Source organism: Carassius gibelio, chromosome B8 (genome assembly GCF_023724105.1).
Source record: "Carassius gibelio isolate Cgi1373 ecotype wild population from Czech Republic chromosome B8, carGib1.2-hapl.c, whole genome shotgun sequence".
Taxonomy (NCBI): domain Eukaryota; kingdom Metazoa; phylum Chordata; class Actinopteri; order Cypriniformes; family Cyprinidae; genus Carassius; species Carassius gibelio.
Window position 1 is genome coordinate 23588699 of NC_068403.1, and position 15249 is coordinate 23603947.

Consider the following 15249-nt stretch of genomic DNA (forward strand, 5'->3'; position numbering starts at 1 on the left):
TTTAATAATGAAACCGAATAAAAACAAGAAACGTATTTAACACACAAAATTAGCATCTAAGAATCCTTTACTCATTCTCACGTCTTTCCAAACCTATAAAACAAGAGACGATAATGTGAAAAAGTTCAAAGGAAGTATGATCTTACAAGTTTGGAATGACACATGAGTGAGGAAATGATGGAATATTATTTTTAGAACTATATCAAATAACATCAAGGGGTTTCTGACGTAATGAGAAACATATCAGGCATGTGCGGTCAAAATGTTTTCATTTTTATTTTAACATGAATATTAGCTTCAGTAAAATTAAGTTATAACTATATTTGTCCAGCACAGCATAATTAGAGCTGTTTTAACTGGAAACAAATGTTGATAACATGGTATTTATTAACAAGGGATTGGTTATTTTTACTAGTTGTTATTTAACAAGTTGTGCTTATAGCTTAAAAACTAATAAATGGGTTGACTTAATCTTACCACAAACCAAGCGAATCATGAATGTCCTTATTACATTTTCTCAGCAGATGTCGCAGTTGTCTAAATTGTTCTTCTCCATAGGAAGTAGGCTAAGATCCCCACACCGAGCAGGAGCAGAGACCAGCAGCACACCTTCATCACCTGGTCCTCGAGATTCTGCTTCTCGCCGAACCGACTGATAAAACCTGACTGGGATATTAAGACATAATTATTACTATAAGCATCAACATAATCCATCTTATTTTATACGAATAAGTAAGCTATTTCCTGTGAAAGTGCGATACTTCCCGATCAGTAACATCCAGACGTCTGTAAATAACTAGAATAACTTGTGCGCTGAACGTTAAAACCAGTGTATTTGATTACAGTAATTGATTTAACTGATATGATGACAAATGCCAGTTTGCAATATTAAGCAGCACATAAAGCACGCTACTATTTTAGTACAGCTCAAATAACTTTGGGGCAAAAAACAAAAAACTCAAATAACTGGAAGCCGACCGCACATTCGTGCCCGTTCTTATGCTAAAAATAAAAAGGTGTTTGTTTACTGCAGCACTAAGTATCTTCTAATATAGACAGTTTTAGGTACGCAGTATAATATGAATAAAAATATGAAGATGACGAATTTCTAATTAGAATGGTACCATAAATTGCTCAAATCATGGCAGTAAGCATAGACTTTCTGCGTTTCTGTGGGCCGCGCCGTCCGCCATATTGTAACGGTCAACTTGACGTCATTCACCATGGTATTCACTGAATATTCGAAAGATGCCTCCTGCACAAAACGGCTCAACGGCCTTGTGAGAACCTACAATATGGCGAATGACGTCAAGTTGACCGTTCCAAGATGGCGGCCGCATCGCCTGGAGCGGTCAAATTGGGCGTCTACATATCTATGGCAGTTACCACTTGGATTATATCACCTAATTTGCATATTCTACAGAATACAAACTTTACCAATGGCTGTCATATTACACAATTACTTTTTTGTGCATTTTCTTTGCTTATTTTGCAACAAAGTATACTTTTTGCAAAGCACATTACTTAATAATACAGAGGTGGACAGTAGTGAAGTATTTTTACTTTACTCAAGCAAATTAAAAAAGTATCTGTATTTTCTCAGATTGTTTCTTTGGAAAACTTTACTTCACTACATTCATAGCCTACTTTTTACTGCACTACATTTCATAAATTAAAGTTGTTGTTGTTGTTTATCTTTAATAACCTACTTAAGAACATTAAAAATGTATCACTTTCTTGTACTCGAGTAAATCTTTGAACTGTTATTTGAGTAAAAGTAAGAAAGTAAAGATAATTCTAATTTCTAATGTATAAGTATTAAATATTAAAATGAAGCCCCTGATTCAGCTAGCATCTGGTGACAATATTGAATCATCATAATAAATCAGAATGAAGCCAAATGGGTCCTGAGGCTTAACGAGAAGAGACCTGCTTCGACCCCTGACACTTACCCATCCTCCTCTGTCTCTGATCTCTGGACAGATGACCCTCTCTACGTAGCTGCCCACGCACTCCTGAATCTGAGGCAGGATATCAGACATGCCCTTCTCCTCGCAGTGCAATGCCAGCTGTCCAGAGAGAACAAACACGGACAGCACGGCGCTCCAGGCGAGATCTCTACGTCGTGTGGGTGCAAAGTGCTCGTCCAGAATGGAAACGAGGGTTGAGCAGGCTGTTCGGTCTGTCACGTCCTGGAAAACACGTGGCCAGCGGCGAAAGAAGATGGGGAAGCGAGTGAGCAGCTCATCTCCAGCGTGACGCAGGGCGGCCGTGGCACGGGATGGTGCTGGACCCACCGGGACGCCTGGTTTGGCTGTCACATAGTTGATATAGTCATATGCCATCAGGTAGGCCTCACGCACTAATTGGTCAGGACTATTGAGGCCTCGGCCAATCATGGCTTTATCTGACAGTCCCATGACCTTAAATAACAAAAATCTGCCCTCAAGAGGCAGGCAGTGTCGATGTCCAAACTCTGCCTCTCTTTAGTACCCACTCATTTTAGATGTTTAGGTCACATTCCATGCCATGGTTCGTACATAAACTGTCATTAGTAATCCGCACTCAGTGATTTCTGTGAATAAAGAGAAAACTCAAGATCAGATACTTCTGTTAATAAATCATGCCCCTTTGTCCAAGACATTGGTAACAAGGCGGCACATCTGAATTCAGTCATAGTATCACACCCTGTCTGCTGAGATCAATTCATCTGATTGATCTGATGATACCACCATTTTATGACTCGCTGGTCACTGATCTGTGAGTAAATGTACCTTTCTGACCAACCTTTTCCACTTTTGATGTCATTTGTTGCACTAAATTTGTATCAAAGTAATTAAATATTTGCTTACATATTTATTTAAGTGTTTTTTAGGCATGTCAAATTATCAAAATATCAATTCATAGAAGTATTAATTTGAACTGACTGGGGCCCCCTGGAAGTTTGTTGAGACCCCTAGTGGGCTCTAGCTCCATGGGTCACTCTTAAAAATGAATGCTCTTTACTGGCATTGATGGTTTCATGAAGCAACTTTAAAATCTATTGAATATTTCCATTGCACATAAGTTCTTTATAGTGGAAGATGGTTTTTCAGATAATTAATTAGAAAACATGGTTCTTTTATGAATTGCTCATTGAAAGGTTCAATGGGAAACCAAACATTATTCTTTAATGACATTGCTGTGAAAACTGTCAAAGTACTTTTTTAAAACTAAAAAAATAAAAAAATAAATATATAATAATATAATAATAAGAATATATATATATATATATATATATATATATATATATATATATATATATATAAATATAAAACTCTCTTAAAATGCCAGATCTTTATAAGACAGTATTTGTTTAGGTTGTGATATGGTGGTGGGAAAATAAAGTGATATTCATGAATTAATAATTCGTGATGTTTGTAAAAAATACTTTTTATACTTTGAAAAGTACATTTAAAACCTTTATGGAAATAATGAGATGTGTATATGCACATGCATTGTAGAAAACCATATAATGCCAACATGAGTAGAAAGAACATGGGGATGTGTTTACATAAAAAAAAAAAAAAATGATTTCACCCTTTTCTTTATCATCGTAACTCTTATTTGTCATTGACTTCAAGCAGTATTCAAGGAAATAAAATCTGTTAACCTGGCAAATAAAGTAAACAAGTCGATTATTCAAAAGAAGAAGTGTCTCACTGAAGTGTCAGGAGTAATGCATTACAATAATCTAGTGAAAGGAAATATCAAATTCACACACGCCGCAGCGAAGGCCCGGTGACTCACCCTTCTTGCGCAGAACTGAATCCTGCCACAGACAAACAATCAGGATTAGTTAACAGCTGATAGAAATACAGTGTCCAACTGGAGATTCTCTAGAGTGAGCCGATGTCTGTGAGATTTACATGTGCATGTCGTTGTCCGGCTCAGAATATATTTAGTTCCCTTGTCTGTAACAGATACTGTTTGCATGCTCAGTCATTTGTGAAATGACACCAGGACTCTGTCCTGCATGACTACAGCTATAAATACTCCACTTGTAGCTGCTATAACCCGCTGTGCCTTTCACTATCTGGTGTGTTTGTCTAGAAAAAGTCTAGAAAATAATATCAGGCTATACTTTGCATTGTAATTGAGCTATATTTGAGGAAGACTTAAATTTTTAAAGGTGAAAATCTACCAAAGTGCATGGTGTGTGACACACTAGCCAGTTTTCTGGTTCTGATTTATAAATTATTTAAAAGATATTATCAATTAATAATAAGCTGTTCATAAAATTATGAAGTGCAATGAATAACAAGCAATGAATAATTGGTGTTCTGAAGTCACTGTTTTTATTTTTTGGGTTTTATTGTATTTATTTATTTATCTAGGTTCTGCACACAGTGATTGAATGTCTTTTCATTACATTAAATATGAATGCAAGTGGCATTTTCCTTAAAGGGGGGTGAAATGTTATTTCATGCATACTGATTTTTTTACACTGTTAAAGAGTTGGATTCCCAGGCTAAACATGGACAAAGTTTCAAAAATTAAGTTGTACGTTTGAAGGAGTATTTCTGTTCCAAAAATACTCCTTCCGGTTTGTCACAAGTTTCGGAAAGTTTTTTTCGAGTATGGCTCTGTGTGACGTTAGATGGAGCGGAATTTCCATATATGGGTCCTAGGGCACGTCTGCTGGAAGAGCGCGCGCTCCCGTATAGCAGAGCACTGAGAGCAGAGGCATTCACTGATCAGAGCGAGAGCGTCGCGAAATGTCACAAAAGGAGTGTGTTTTTGGTTGCCAGGGCAAGACAACCCTGCACAGATTACCAAAGAAAAAACAGCATTAAGGGACCAGTGGATGGAGTTTATTTTTACAGAGCATCAACGGAGTTGTGCAAGTGTTTGTGTTTGTTCCCTGCATTTCGAAGATGCTTGTTTTACAAACAAGACCCAGTTTGACGCTGGATTTGCACATCGTTTATTTCTTAAGGATAATGCAGTCCCAACGAAAAAGGGTCACGGTCGTGTGTTGGAACCGCAGGCGGTGAGTAAAACTGCTTCAAATATCTCTGTGTTGTTAACTTAGCTATCGGCGCGTAAGCACATCAAGTAAACAACATGCGATGTTGTTATCAAACTGCACTTTCCACATGTACAGCTTAAACAAAAAAAAAGACGACAAAGTGGAACTTAGTCATTTTCCAAAACCGCTAAGCAAATATATACAGTTTCAGTACATACCACATAGAGAAGCCTTTGCTGATGCTGCTCTTGTTAAATTTCAGCCTCTGGATCTGTGTCACAGCTTCCAGACTCGCTCAACACAAAAGCCTACTGGGGCTCGTGATTCTTTAGCTCCGCCCACACGTCACGCCTCTAGGCGCTCGTGTTTTTCCGGGAAAAATCGGTACAGACTATCTTTCTCTTATGAATATAATAAAACTAAAGACTTTTTGGAGTTATGAAGGATGCAGTACTACTCTATAGGTACTCAAGATTAACAGGATATTGAGTGAAAACGAGCATTTCACCCCCCCTTTAAACAAATATTGCATGAAAAACTCTTTAAGGTTGATAGGCTTCATATAATAAAGTTCAAAGCAGATGTCAGTTGCCACTGGCTCTGATATTTTGTATCTAACGAAATTACCTACTGCATAGGCTATGTTATAAACCTTAACCATGTTATATTGAAATGAATGCAAATGAAAACTAGGCTCTGGGGGATAGATGATAGCATGCACTTTTGAAAGCGTAGATCATGTAATGATTTTTAAAACTATTTAATGAGGGTGTTGTCTACTGCAGGGGTTCCCAAACTTTTTAGCCCGCGACCCCATGATAAATGCGCTGCTGCCCCGCGACCCCCCCCCCCCCCAAAAAAAAAAAACAAAAAAAAAAACAAACACCTCTCGTCGCGTGAAATGTACAGCAAATCGATTTTATGCCCAGTCTCAAAGCACACGAAGTTATATTTTATTGTTCTGCGTGCAAAATCAGTGTTACAATTCTGCATGAGCTGCTCGATATCCACCTGTTCTCTCTCGGAAAGTAACTGTGCAGCTATGTTGGGTTGAACTCGTTCATTATTCTGCCATCAGGAACCAGTCGAGTAAGTCTGAGCTGCTCACACGCGTGCTCCCGCGCGCGCACGCGCGCACGCGCGCGCACACACACACACACACACACACACACGCTAATCCGCTAGATGTGTCACTTTATGCTTTCCATGGTGACGCGTCATTGCTTGTCACGTGACATACCACAGCAACAACAGAGCTGAATGAATGATCTGCTTTTGTCATTTTTCCTTTTTTTATTCAAAATATTAACAAATTTGTTAGATATGGCATGAAATAGCTGATATTCCGATTGTCAAATATATGCAAGTGGAAGTGTTTTGTTGTTTAAACACCTTTATAACGATCGCGTTAGTTGAGCTGTATGCGCGATGGGCGCCGCTATCTTAGTTTGTGCCGCAGACGCAGTTCAGAGAATCAGATCTGTTGGATTTACAACACGTGAATTCATCCACTTCTCCCGAAATACATAAAAGTAAGTGGCTGGTGAACTGGGAGAATAATGGAGTAAACTTTAAAGTTACTTACACAATGTGTATCTGATATGAATAAAATGTGTCTAATTATAATGAAAAAGATTATTATTGCCTCTTCCTTTGACATCAGTGTGTATTTTACAAACTCTAAATGTATTGTTTTTTCTAGTACTTATATGTCTGAAACCTAAAATAAACATTATGTGGTTGAAAACACTGAAAAGTTGTGATGACAGCTCTGAGCGCACTTGTCTCTGGCTCAGCGCCAGCCAACTCGCGAGAGCACATTTGAATTTCACGTCATGCACTGACCGGTGTGGTCGTACACTCCAGGGACTAGCCTAGACTGATCACACCGGTGTGATCGTACGTGCGATGCGAAAGAGTTAAATTAATTGAAACAAAAATATATAAAGCCTATATCGAAATCATCTCGCGACCCCTGCGCCGGGGTCCCGCGACCCACCGTGGGGTCGCGACCCCTACTTTGGGAACCACTGGTCTACTGAATGCTCTTTTAGGAAAGACGTTTCGCCAGCAGAACAATCTCTGTTGTTAAACAGCAGTCCACTGAAGGCGTAGTTTATCACTCACCATAGATATCTATGATCACTCAAATGGGCTACTCGTTTTACATTCCTGTCAAAAAATAAATATTACGCTATCCTGACTAAGGTTTAACTAGACTACTCATATTACAAAACAATTGGTAGTACTGAAGTCAGAATTTTTTTTTTTTTTTACCATTATGATTAAATATATTCGTACTTGAGGTACTACATGGTCTGATTGGATGTTTTAAAAGAATCATAACCCCAAAAATAAACTCCTCAAGCCAGACTTTTACCAACCACTAGGGGGCATTGTTGTACTTATAAATAGGCTTCACAGTGCCCTCCAAAACCAGTCCAATATCTTTATCTAATTGTTTTACTGAATGCATTTAAACTGTGATAATAAATGAATAATGTTCTGAATATGTACATCACCCACATAGCTTTTCAAGTATTTACTATGTACATCCAGTGTATGGTAAATTGTTTTAATAAGACTAGACTTAATGATTCCAGGTGTACTAGTCTGTAGGTATATAATTCAGTATGAAACACAATGTGATATTCTAAAGGATAAAAACAACTTAATTTGCGATTTACAAAATATCTATTTATTTATTTAACGTTTCAAACGGATTGTTAATGTGTTGTGAAATTTTAAAAGGGAATGTGTTGCACTGTTCTGGAGGCTCCTTTCTGCACTATATTGGTCTCTGTTAATTGTGTGTATTAATTAAAATGATTACCCTCCGTATTTAAATGTTTGAGCTGGAGTTGCAAAGGGGCTCGCATGCTGTTTCGGAAAATACTGTGGAGAGCGTAAGAGTGTGCGCGTGCACGACGACTCCATTAAAAGAAGTTATCAAGCGCGAAAGATTGAGAGCCGTCGTCAAATTCTTCACCGGTCCACTTTAAAACCCCGCGAATAATCGGTGATTATTTTCTCATTTCGGGGCCTCAGTGGTTTATGGGTTATTTTAAAAGGCTTTTAATTTCCTGTCCAGTGCAGGGTGCTCAGATGTGTCCGTGTGTGCGCGCGCGAGGGATTTGTGTTTTTGTTTTTACAGCGTGCTGTGCTCAGCTCTGGGCTCGTGTGTCATGGAGCATTTTAATACGGAGCTCATTTCCTGGAGCAGCTAAGATAGAGATCAAAGCCTTTGCTTGCTCTCACTGCTGAGTGTGGGACAGTCTGGGAGGTGTGTGGGTCTGCTGCACGTTTAAACCTTGCTCCCCATAGCTCCTGTGTCATCAGCTTCCTCCCATATTGGGCTCATATCGTTCATTGTTTTACCTCGTGTTAGTACTCTCTCTGCTCTAAATCACGATAATTACATTTTGGGACTGAATGACACACCCGTACTGGCATGTCCATCCTTTATAAGATGGTCTCTGGCTCAGCGCACTGATGGCAGAAGATATTTTCCTCTCATTACAGATTGTATTCTGGTTGTATTTTACTTAGCAACACTGGGATGCTTTATATTTCCAAAAACCTTATTATGCCAATATTCAATGGCTATTTAGTAGGCTATATATATTCAGGCTATATTAATAGGATCTGACTGAATGTAAACTTTGAACTCTGAGTTTGCATCTTGTAGTTCTGTCTTTTTTTCCTGCCACGGGGGAGAAATGATTTTTCATAATCCCACAATCTTGATCTAACAAGAGTTTTTTTCCCCCCTCAAAATTCTGACTTTTTCCTTCAGAATTCCAGGAAATGTCACAATTACAATTATATAAAGTGTGCTCATTGGTCAGATTGTGTTCATCTATAACCTTGAGTACCATACCACCTTTTATAAGTAATCAATGCAGAAATCCATCACTTGTGTTATATTGAAAAGACATGAGTGAGAATTAATGAGATGATTAAATTAGTCAAAAAAGTAAAACAGTAATATTTTTAAAATCCCACGAGTGGACACACACACACATACACACACAAATGGAATAGGCCTATTTCAGTGTAGTTGTGGAAGCTATTTGAGCAAAATATGAACCGTAATTGGGGAAATAAGTCACAATTTTTTTTCCCCAAAACTGTACCTTTTGGTTGCAACAACTGGTCATTGGAGCAATACCAATAAAGGTTTATATTAAAGATGATTTCCGCATCACCGTAGCACCATTTTGGAGAATATGAGCTGAACACTTTTCTGTATCAGTCGTTTTCATTCAAATCAAAGCGTAAATACATGTAGAAAATGTATCCTTGTGTCCTCCAGGTTTTCATCCAAAGTATGTTAAATTTTGTTCTGAAGACAAACAAAGCTTTTCCGGGTTTGGAACGACATGGGGGTAAGTGATAACTGACAAAATTTTCATTTTGAGGTGGAGTATCCCTTTAGGGGAACATAGTACCCTAATGCACCTTTAGTGGTAAAGTTATTGAAGATTACTGAAGATGAGGTTTTTCACATTTTACCTGGTTTTACCTGTGAGTTTAGTAAACATGATAACCTTGACACTATTGCTACATATTGTCTGTAAAAATGAACACCAAAACAATACGTTCTTTGAGACGACTTTGACCAGCCTTTTTGTTTAGTTCCTTGCAGATCTATAATGGTTTTATTGTGTGTAACATTTTTCCATTTACTGTGATTTCTGAAATGGGTTAGAAGACATCAGTAATCTTTTTTTGTGACACAGAGGGAGGGAAAGAGAAGAAGGTATAAAAGAACGAGCGAGTACACTTCACTGGATGAGCATGTCTGATTTGATAGAGAGAAGAGTAGGGAGTCTCTGCAAATTACAGGATGTTTTTATTGTATTGTGCCAAGGGCGCCTTCCAATTTCCCTCCTCCCCATACACCTATCACTTATTTTAAACCCCTGCCTCTCATAGTTCATCTTTCTCCCCTCTGAATCGCTCCCTTCCTAAAGTGGAGGATGGCATCGAACAGAAGAAAAGAGGGGAAATTTTCCCTGTGTTATTACTTTTAAAATAGGGATGAGACGGGAAAAGAAAGAGGGTAATTTAGCTGTTTGAGACTTGCTGCTAGGCTAATGGCCTCGCTAGGTCTCCAGCACTGAGCTCAAACAATAGCTTAGTCTTCCCACTGACACATTAAGAGCAGGATAAAGAGAATGAAAGAGAGATTGAATGTTTAAAGGATGAGAAACGACACAGGGAGGTGGGCTAAATGCACTGTTTCAGCCCAAACATCTGTGGTACACACATAGCGCCTGACAGAAGAACAGCTCTAGCAATGGTAGGAGGGCATTAAAGCTGGTCTTGGAGAAGTTACTTTGAAACCTTTTGTAAAAAAGTGAGATTCATTTTTCTGAATGTACAATTGACTACTTCAAACATACACCAGTGAGCCAAAACTACTGAAAAGCTGTTGGTTCTGGGGGCAGTCGTGGCCTAATGGATAGAGAGTTGGACTTGTGACCGAAGGTGTGTGTTCACTTGGATTGGTTAAATGTCCTAAATGGTGAAGTTAAGCCACCATGGATTTGAATGGTTGGTCCAGCACTGATGCACAATCAGAGTAACATCTAAAGATCAAGGCAACAAAATTAACTTTTTATTATGTTTCTTTAAACCATTCCTGAACAATGTGACAATGAGTGCAGTGTAGCAGGGTGAAATATTCTACCAATGCTATCAGGGAAATTCATTACGTTGAAGGGTGTACCTCTTCTGCAATGAGGTTAATGTAGGTGGCATGGGTCAGATTGACATCCACATGAATGGCCAGAAACAGGGTTCACCAGCAGAACATTTTTCCTGAGCTTCGCAGTCCCTCAACCAGCTTGTCATCTTCCCACAGTGTATCTCCATCCAAGAAAACGTTGGAAAAACACTTTGACCAATCTCCACCTACTCAGGCACATCATTAAAATTTTCGCCACATAGACCTTCTTCAATTGTTGAGCCTTGGACACCCAACATGCTGTCACTAATTTGTGGTTTGTCCCTCCTTGGACCACTGTTGCTAGTTTCTTACAAATGCTGACCACTAGCAACCTTCAAGCCTCACTGTTTCAGAGATGCTCTGACAAAGTTGTCTGGCCACAACAATATGGCCCATGTCAAAGTCCTTTAGACCTTTATACCTGCCCATTACTCCAGCATTGCTCAGTCGAAGTGCACCAGAGTCCAAATTAATTCATAATTGCAGTCAAAATCCGGGATTAAGGCAACCTGAGTGAATCCAAGTCCAAGTTCATTCACAATTGCAGTCTGAGTCTTAGTACAAGTCAAGCTGAATCTGACCGAGTGGAAGTTCATTCATAATTACAGTCTGAGTCCGAACTCAAGTCCACCTGAATCTGTCCAAGCAGCAATGTATTCCTAATTGCAGTCCAAGCCACCCGGATCTGTCTAAATCCAAGTATATTCATAACTGCAGTCAGAGGCTAAGTCCAAGTTCTGAGTCCAAGTACCCCCATTCACATGTGGCGTTGTTAGGAAATAATTAACAACATTTACATTGCCTATGAGCACATCACATATCATAGTATCTTGGAAAACTGTGTGTAATCAATCTGAAAGTGATAATGCTGTTTGTTGAAAGTGTATAATTTTGGAAAAAATAAAGTTAAGTTCAAAGGCTTTCTTACATTCTGAATTCTTGTCGGAAGACCCTCACTATTCAGTGTAGTTTTGCAAATGTAAAATTTCTGTAAAACTGGATCCTTTCTTTTTCACTTTGTTGACAGTGAGTTGTAGGTGACTGCAGGAGAGCTAACAGAGGATGTGCGTGTGTGATTACCCAGCGTCCCTCTCCTCTTCACCGGAGCAGCAGGACAGTAGAGGTCATCCAGACGCTCACTCAGGCCTCCATTACTCTCGCAGTGTGAAGCCAGGCCACTGAATGGAAGAAATTACACTGAATCATCCAATCATTTAAAATGCCCATTGCACCTTATGGTCCGATCCCCTCCAAGCATGAAAAGACTGGGCTCTTTCTTGGTCGCCAACTATCTCTCTGTGCCATTCACTCACGTACACCAGCTCAAACAAAGGACAAGGTTTTGTTTTTTTGTTTTTTTATTATTCTGAAGCACATTAAATGATCCCGTTTTGTCCCCTACTGCACGGAATTGATGCAAACTAGTGGCATCCCAATTATTGTCTGCTTGCAGGATAACACACTCATGCTCTGCTGCCACACACACACAAAGCCTGCCATGGTAGATTGCAGGTATTGATGCTGTACCTTTGTGTCTGTGGGCCCAGCAGGACCAGCAGTTTGGGTAGTTAAGGGGAAATCTGGGATCTTTAGGTGGGAAAAGCTTTTATTGATCTCCAAGCCATTTATTTTATTATGGCACCAGGTTTTACAGAACCAAGAGACATTTCTAGAAGAATCTCTTTCTTATACAAGTTTCTTGCCACTTGATTATATGCAATCGCTAAGGAATGTAAGACAAAAAAGTTTTGATTCACACTGACTAATATAAGAAATTTGCTATTCTAAACACCCAATTAGATGGTACATTTTTTGAAAATTAAAAATGGTGTTTGTTTATGAAACACAATGCTAGGGTGTTCTGGGTGCTTTCTTGGTTCAAAGAGTCAAAAGAGCCCATCTTCAGGTCTCTATGGTGTTTTGGCCCGCAAGTAAAAGCACATCTCACCTCAGCAATTTGCACAACTTAAGGCGTCATTCATTTCCGTTGGTTAAATGATAACTATAGGTCAGTGGTTCTGAAAAATAATAAGGCTTATCGTTGAAAATACACCAGAATTAGAACATGTTCAACTAATGATGAACCCCATTAGTGCTTCTGTGAGAAGAGGTTATTTAATAATCAGCTCTTAAAGCTGTTAACTCCCACAAACACATGCCAGTGGGCTTCATGCTTCTTTATTTTTAATAGACAGCAGTACTCAAGTGTGTGTTGTCAGTTAGCCCACACATCACATGTTCAACACGTACACAACCTTCTAGGTGTGTTTGGCATCACACTGACACATATTTCACCCTCCCTTTATAAATTATTTCTATATGTTTTTGTCAAAGTCTGATGATACAGTTGTCACTCAGAAGCAAATCATGTACTTCCAGGGAGATTCCTTCCGCAGTGAAGAAGTACCTTGCTGAATGAGATGAATGGGAATGCTAATGGATCTTCAGGTGTTGTGTGCTTAGGCCAAACCCAGCTCGCAGCCTGTTTCACATGAGAAACAGAAGCGGCACTAACTGTCTGTTAACATGATGGAATGATAAGAACTAGAGAGGCAAACAGGAAACTCACAATGGTTGTTAGATGGTGATAAGATGACAGCAAACTGAATATCATACTGAACACTGAATGTCTTAACAGCCAGCAATGAGGACTCCATTAAGATTTCCACTTGAAGATCTGTCATAAAATCCTAAAAGACAACAGTTTAATACATTTATTAACAAAGCTTTTAATGGTTTACAGAAACTTGGAGCAATGTTAAATATAACAGCTTCAAATGTGACTGGTTTTAAAGCCACCAAAATGATTTTGAGGTACATTTATTTTGTGTAATTTGTTTCTTTTCATCACTCGATCAAAGCACAGTGGGGTTGGTATTTGTGTAGTTGAGTAGTAAAGGTTGAAATAATTTAAACATGGTTTGAAGAGCACACTGAATCATCAATCCACCTATAGTCCAATGTGGGTACAACGTTATCATACATTTCTTTTTTAATTAATTATGAAATATTTTAAAGGGAGTGTCACAAGTTGTCCGTGCATACGGTATATAAGATCCATAAAGTTGCAAAGACTAAAGTTTCAAACCCAAAGAGATATCTTTTTTTTTTTTTTTTTTTATAAAAGACTCGTCCAAGCCTTCCTAAAATGCCTCATTTAAACACCCCCCCCCCACGTCTACATTACCGTGTTGGAAGATTTGCATGAAGCTGCCCAAATGTTTATGCAAACTTTTATTCTTGCTGTAGTATTGTTGTCATCGCCACAAGGTAATGGAGACGATGTGTGTTTTCTAATATGATAAGAGACAACATTTCCGTCAAACACTTGAGGTATTCAGCTAATCACAATGCACTGGATAGTTGGCCAATCAGAGCACACCTTGATTTTCAGAACGATGAGCTTTGAAAAAATCAACGCTTTTAAGAAAGGCGAGGCATAGAGGAGCAACAATAACATATGGTATGTGGAAAATAGTGTGTATTTTGAACCCTAAACCACATAAACACGTTGTATTACACCGAATACGCAAAATAATGTTCTTTTTAGCATTGTCATATGACCCTTTAAACAAGATTTTCAGTACTATTAGAGCTACCCATTTTCTAATGATTATTAAACAGCAAGCACTGCGTAAAAAGCAGTAGCACTTCTTGCAAACTGAAAAGTCTGAACTGAACTATATTAATGGACTAATGTAGGGAATGAGGTTTAGGGGCGATTCTGAACACAAGCCTACACAGGAAAACAAGAACTAAACACAAAACCTATCACATAATGAACCATAGAATGAAATGAAAATCAAAATGAGTCCTTGAACAGAAACCATAAACTAGATGTGACAATATATTTTAACCCTTATGTCAACGTGAAGTGGTGTTTGCAGCTCATTTACATCCGTAACGTGTACTTCAGAGTGAAACTTGAATTTCAATGAGAAAAAAAATTAACCGGGTGGTGAAAAAATTGTCAAACCAAATGTGACTTTGCTAAAAAAAATGCCAAAATAACTATTTGGCTATTACCTCCTCCAGTAGATTGCACGGAAAGCGACATCTGCAGAATAGAAAATTTGTTTCTCAATTCAATTAACGTTATAATTTTTTTCCTTCTAAATAACATTCTTTGTATTGTTTAGAATTTTGATGGTAAATATGTTAGATTCTGATTTTATATCGACTCTAATGCTCAATCCAATTTGGCAGGAGGAGCAAAGTGTGGATGTAGAGACTGGAAAGAATGAAAGACCATGAGAACTGCAGACTCACTGCAACTCCATATCAAAGCAGATGGACTCATTTACAGCCAATTAGCTGCTGCACTTTAAGAACGGCCTCACCTACACAATTAAAGCTGTTACAAAAAACCTCCCCGCAGCTTCAAGAAAGCATCCCCACCCCCAGAGCCCAGATGGGAGGCTGGAAAAGTGGCGCTCAGCATAGGGCAACAATGGAGGAGAGGCCCCCAGACTCGGTCAGAGAGTTGGAGCACAAAAACACAGCA

General features: G+C 38.7%; 1 protein-coding gene across 1 annotated transcript; it reads right to left on the reverse strand.

The window, feature by feature from the left end:
* Positions 1-252: 252 nt before the first annotated feature.
* bcl2l16 (BCL2 like 16) lies at positions 253-3973 on the reverse strand. Its single transcript, XM_052563526.1, has 3 exons — positions 3790-3973; positions 1953-2575; positions 253-666 (listed from the first exon to the last, which is right to left on the reverse strand). The coding sequence occupies exons 2-3, from the start codon at positions 2418-2420 to the stop codon at positions 538-540; spliced, it is 597 nt and encodes a 198-aa protein (XP_052419486.1). The 5' UTR covers positions 2421-2575; positions 3790-3973; the 3' UTR covers positions 253-537.
* Positions 3974-15249: the final 11276 nt, after the last annotated feature.

What these genes read in the sequence shown, in the direction of transcription:
- bcl2l16 (XM_052563526.1), bottom strand. Translation starts at nt 2,420, where the DNA reads ATGGGACTGTCAGATAAAGCCATGATTGGCCGAGGCCTCAATAGTCCT. An exon ending in TCAGAGACAGAGGAGGATGG is followed by an intron (nt 667 to 1,952) that starts GTAAGTGTCAGG and finishes TTAATATCCCAG; the next exon opens with TCAGGTTTTATCAGTCGGTT.